This window comes from Octodon degus, unplaced genomic scaffold (assembly GCF_000260255.1).
Source record: "Octodon degus isolate 3935 unplaced genomic scaffold, OctDeg1.0 scaffold00131, whole genome shotgun sequence".
Lineage (NCBI taxonomy): Eukaryota > Metazoa > Chordata > Mammalia > Rodentia > Octodontidae > Octodon > Octodon degus.
Window position 1 is genome coordinate 1,683,387 of NW_004524707.1, and position 6,057 is coordinate 1,689,443.

The 6,057-nt window shown below is 44.8% G+C and overlaps 1 protein-coding gene across 7 annotated transcripts in view; it reads left to right on the forward strand.

Moving 5' to 3' along the window:
- The window catches only part of Srgap2 (SLIT-ROBO Rho GTPase activating protein 2), a 301,879-nt gene that overhangs the window by 258,110 nt on the left and 37,712 nt on the right, over window positions 1-6,057 (forward strand). For all 7 annotated transcript variants that reach the window (XM_023701145.1, XM_023701146.1, XM_023701144.1 and 4 more), the window contains exons 12-13: window positions 2,940-2,967; window positions 4,730-4,754. In XM_023701145.1, the coding sequence (XP_023556913.1) occupies window positions 2,940-2,967; window positions 4,730-4,754 (53 nt within the window). The remainder of the gene's footprint in view (window positions 1-2,939; window positions 2,968-4,729; window positions 4,755-6,057) is intronic.

Consider the following 6,057-nt stretch of genomic DNA (forward strand, 5'->3'; position numbering starts at 1 on the left):
CAGAGAAGGGAGAGGGTCCTGGTCCTCAAATGCAGTAGTGGTGGACAGACTGCTGCTGACCACAGATTCTAGGCAGGCTTCTATTTCCTCCTGCTTGGAAAGGTCTGCCTTCCTTCCAAGTGGCAGCCTCCTCTGCTGTGGCCCTCCTGAGGCCACAGGGCTGAATGGACTGGCTCATCTCAGACGATGATCCTAACCAGACCCTGGGAAGTAGCAAGACAGAGAACTGGATGGCACTCGACTTTCTCTCTTCAGCCCTCAAACCGGAGGTGGAGGTTGAAAGAGAAGCCTCCTTGGGGCTGTTTGGCACCTTGCCCAGGTCTCCTGCCCAGCCCTTAGCATCCTGTGATTAATGGGATTCCCAGGTTGGGGATGCCTATGAACTCCCTGCCTCTCTTCCCTTCCCTCTGCTGTCTTCAGTTAAAGATGGGAGAGTGGTGAAGGGAGAGGCTGCAAAAGGACCATGACAGTGACAGGCAGGCCTGCATGGACATAGAGTTCTAGCATTTTAAGATTATTCTTTAGCACTCGTCAGATGAACTGCAGAATGCAGAAAACTGTGCAAGAGTCAATGGCTTAGTGGCCCAGGAATTGGAGCCTGTTTTCTCATGCCAGAACGTCTTGCCTGCCCTCCTTGCCATCCTTCTGCCCTGGACAGTTCCTTCAGATGATCAGTTCTTCTTTAGTATCATATTTCTGAGACTTTTTTTTTCCCCCTGAGAAAAATTTTTTTCTTTTTTTCCATAATTTTATTGAGAAACAAATAGCAGTGAGACAGTTTCAAACCAAATTGGTCTGAGACTTTTCTTTTAAAGTGAAGAAAACCTTCTAGGTAACTTCTGCTCTTTTTCCTCTCCATCACCTGAGGGGCTCAGACTAATCAGGTCCAGGCATTGAAGAGGCAAGTAGTGCTTATAGGAAATCTTTACTCTGGAGGTTATCAGATTGTTCCACAAAGAGCTGAAGAGAGAAAGCCCAGCCCCGAGGCGGCTTCTCTTTCAACCTTTGCCTCCTGTTTGAAGCAAGTTGTAACTGTGATTTTTGTGGTTATTTTGTTTTGATTGATTGATTGATTGATTGATTGATTGATTTTGGAAAAGGGGGTCAGACAGTCTAAGCATAGCCCATAAGTAAATAGGGAGCAGGGCCTCTGGGGAGGGGTGTGCATATGTATGTGTGAATGGGTTTGCTCGCACATGTGTGTGCACCAAATGTGCTACTCCAGAGGGATGAAGGTTGACCATTCATTAGTGCTGCAAATTGCCTTAATCAAAAGATGACAAGTTCTAGCAATAAAAGAAAAAAATAGCTATAAATCTTCCTGTGTGCTAGGCGTCATGTCCCTGCCTTCTGTGTACATTTGTCACCATAATGCAAGAGACCCTTGTTCTTGCCACAGAGGGATAATTGATGTGTATGAATATTCTAGAATGGAAATGGGACAGATGTTGAAAATAATGGCTCAGAATAATATTTTTGCAGATGAATGCTGAGCTTTTCATAAGGAAAGGCTGTTAGGGTGGGGGATGGTGCTGCTTGGGATAAGCTGAACTATAATCAACAATTAGCAAGCTTTAAAGGCAAGGAAAAGCCCTGCCCTCTCCCAGCCCTTGGAGTTGAAGCTTGAGAGAAAAATGAGCTGTTTGCTCTGCTGCAGCTCAGGGCCTACCACAGTTTACCCTGGTTTATCTAACACAGGTCTGTGCTTGCTTTGGCAGCATGTACACTAAAATGTGTCTGACACAGGTCTAATCGGGATCATGCTTCATGGACCCACAGAAAACAACATGTTACATCATGGCCCATGGATACATATATCTGCATTTAAAAAACAAAACAAAACAAACAAAAAAAAAATGCTAAGAGCTGGACATGGTGGCACACGCCTGTAACACCAGCACCTGGGAGGCTGAGGCAGGAGGATCATTGTGAGTTCAAGGCTAGCCTGGGCTACAAAGTGAGTTCAAGGCCATTCTGAACTGCATGGTGAGACCCTGTCTCAGAAAAACAAAGTAAATAAATTAAATAAATAAAAGAGCCAGGGAGAGAGTTCAGCGACATAAGTACCTGCCTAGTAAGTACAAGATCATGAGTTCGATCCCCAGTACGTCACCAAAAAAAATAAAAAATAAAAAAACTTCTTATAAATTTGAGCTGTTCAATTTCACATTTTAAAGCAGGCTATGAGGGCCAGGGAGATGGCTCAGCAGTCTAAGCGCCTGCCTGACAAGCGCAAGGATTTGGGTTCAATTCCTGGTACCACATGCCTTTAATCCCAGTGCTGGGAAGGCTGAGACAAGAGGATCACTACAAGTCTGAGCTGCCTAGCGAGACCCTGTACCAAATCAGTCAATAAATCTTTTAAAAAATAAAGCAAGCTATGAACCATTGAGAACCATGATTTGGTAGCAGTACTAGTATTGAAGCTTACCTTTCCCTTGCCACCCCTAGCAAGATAACTTAGTATAAATCTAAAACTAGAATATGCATACCTTCTCATCCTTTCTCCAAGCAACTCCTTTTCCTTCTTCCTGGCCTAGCCCCACCCATGTGTGAGTGTATGTTCATTCATATTCTTAGGATGAGCAAGCCTCTCCCAGCCCTTCCTACCACTACACATAGGCCCTGCATACATATTAGGAGCTGGTGTTCCTTCCTCTCTAGGAAGATTTCTAGTAATTTGTTAAAGTAGGATCTGCTATATTCCCCTACATCCATGGCTGCTTCCCACCCGAAAGCAGCGGTGGCAAGTATAAGGTTTGAAGATACCAGCAGTCATGGCCTGGGAACCAGCAAACAACAGATGGCTTTGGTCACTTGTGTCCTTTTCTGGCCAGTGGCTCCCTATATGAATGGTCAGGGCTTGGAAATTCCTGGAAGTAGGCTCCCCTCTTTACTTATTTGGCTTCTACATATGCTTTTTACCTTTATCTTTGCAGGTCAGCGGACAGATTGCAGTCTGGCCAGGTAAGTATGGTTTGGGAAAGTCTCAGGAAGGGATAAAGAGAGACCTACCCGGTCTAGTGACTCCAGTGTGGGAAAGAGCCAAAGAGTTGAGTTGTAAAGACAACTAAGTGACTTTGCAAAGGAGTGGCTTAAGCAGAAGTTGCTTCCTTCCATTGTCCTTGCTAAGCCCGTCTGGTTCTAAATGGTAATGGAGTTTGCTAGAGACTCTCAAAAGCCCCTACATAACAAGGAAAAGAAACATTTGTCTCAGAAGGGATCCTAATAACCTAACCTTAACTTCAACATGTAGACGTTGGGAATTCACCGACCCATAAAAAACAAAGATGAAAAGATAGCATTTGATCTGAGATGTTTTTATTCATGGAAAAGACAACTTTCTAATTAGTATTGTCAGACAGTGCAGTTGTACATTGACTGGCTTGCCAAATAGCCTTGGTAGAGTCCTTTCCTGGTACATGAGTATACAGCTCTCAGAGTCCCCACCCAGTCCTTTTTCCTACCTTCCTCTCTCTCTCCCACCCATCTACTTTCCCTCCCAGTCACAGTGCTGCCATGAGGACACTCATGAACTGACAGAGGAGGGCATTCATTCAGCCAGCAGTTTCCAGATACCTAAAAATGTGCTGATTTAACTGAAGAAAGAGCTTTAATGGATTGGACTCCTCAGAGACCCTGTGTGAACCCATTATATCAACCACTTATATCTGCCAGCACACACAAAAATCATGAGGCCGTTTACAATTATAGGCCCATTATTTAGAGATAGCTTCATTTGGCTTTCATCATTTTGTCATTGTAGATTACAACAAAAGTCCCATTAATATATCAATCTTGAGGACTAGAGGGAACCAGGATAATGGAATTGTGGTGGATATATCCTCTAGCGATAGAGTCTAAGTTCATGTGAGGTCACGTGTCTACAGAAGTTTCTAGAAAAACTGAAAAAAAGCTGAGTTCTCTTTCTTGATGCTGGGTTACTTCACTGTGTATGACTTTGAGCCACTCCTTTCGCCTCCCAGAACAGCCGTTTCTTTCCCTAGAAGATAGAAACCCTACATTAGATCTGAGAAGCTCGGGGATTCTAGAGGTTCATCAGGAGTAGGCTAGCAGTGGAGACAGGTCAAGGCCCAGCAGCCAAGGCCCAGCAGCCAAGCCCCAGCCTCTCCCTTTACCTAAAGCAAAGCAGGACTGCCCTGTTTTGGCTGCTTTGTCTCCAAGTCAGGTACGCTTTGAGGCTAGACCCAGATTGAAAACACACTGACAGAGGCTCCTTGGGATTCCTTCCTGTCTGGATGCCTGACCCTCTAAATAAGTCCCTCCTTCCTCTTTTCCCTGAGAAGTTCCAGGAGAAAGCAAATGGAAGCATGCTTTGGTGTTTACAAGAGTCTCCTTGAAAGCAGAGATTTTACCGTCTAATTCAAATCTATTTTACTATGAATCAAACCAGTTTCCCTCTATTCAAATTTTGAGCAGTGGTAACAAACAGTAAAAGTGCCTTCATGAAGAGAAATTTTATTGGGCTTCAGTTGGAAAAGTAACTTTACTAAGCATCTTAGCCACTTCTTGGACTGAGCTGAAAAATGTGACTTGTCTCATTAACCATTCTATAGATTGGTTTTGTTTTTTGTTTTTTTGTTTTTTTTTTTCATAATTAAAAGCTTTACCTCTGGGTTTAAAAGTAGTTGTTTGTCTCATTCTGTCCCAATTTTCTTTTTCCTTCCTGTTGCTGGATTGGTTCTCTTTGACTCGGAATCAACCACAGGCGTAGCTCAACCGTGAGGAAACAGGTAAGAGTCCATCCAGTAAGAGGCCGGGAATGTAGCTTAGTGCCACAGTGCCTGCCTGGCTAGTGCAAGGTCCTGAGTTTAATGCCTGGTACAAAAATTTAAAAAAAAAAAAAAAAAAAGTCCCATAAGAGCCAGGCTATATCCTGTAGCCATTTAAGGACTTCACCATGGACAGGGCAGACGTCTGACTTCATGTCTGCATTTGGAATGTACCCATTAGTCATGGTATGGCTAAGATTTTGGTACGTCACTGATTTAACTTTAGATGCAATGGTCATAGTCTTTATGACCTGTTTTTCTCCTCTCTCATTGTTTACCTTCTTGTGTACTCAACATTTGCTTTAAATGGAACGGACTGTGCTAAAGCTGCCCAGAGCACCACACAGAGGCCTCGCCCTCACTCACATCCACACTGGTGTGGCGGGAGTCCCAGTAGCTTGTCCCTGAAGCAGGACAGTCTTGCTCTAAGTTTGCAGCTGTCTTCGCTTCTGCAATGTGGTCATCCTAGTTGTGTCCCTTATGTGTGCTAATAGCATAGAGCTGGGTCAGCTCTGCAAATGACAGACAGGAGCTGTTTGGCTCTGCAGCTTGGCACATGAGCTTCACCGCTGTTTCACGCCAGCTCTCATTACCCATATTAGGAGGGCTCATAGGGAGCTGTGGCATGGACAGCCCACATCACTGGGTAATCTAAATCGCACTTGTGCTTGTTTGAAAAAAAGTAATTGAAGTATTTTTTGCAGTAGCAAATCTGACTTCCTAATTATACTTTGTGGCAAATCCTGAAGTGATTGTATGTTCCCTAAGCTCATACAATTTTTGCAGAAAGTAGTTAGTGGGGAGATGGTAAGAGCTCAGAAAGATCTTTGTGTCTACTCAGGGAGAAAGTGATCCAGGCTTTACAGAGTCCTTTTGGGTAACTCACAGTGGCCCTAGCCACAGGGAGATCATCACATGGAGAGGCATGTGGTTTCTGTGGCATCGGCAGCCCCAGAGGTGTCTTCGGCTGATCACTCTGCTCCAGCGGGGTGTGTAGGCCTGGAGCGCAGAACACGTAGGCCTCACTTGCCTTACCCTGCTGTCATTATCCCCCACCCCTTGGATCTCGTGGTAGTGAGAACACATTGGATGTCTTTGTACCTTTTTTTCTTTTCCTTGAATCCTTTATTCTTTCCGTCCTCTCCTCCCCTTCCTTCCCCTCTCCCTCCCCTCCCCTTTCCTCCCCTCCCTTGTCACTCCTCTTCCCTCCTCTCCCCTGTCCCTTCTCCTTCCCTCCTCTCTGTCTATCTCTGTCTGTCTGTCT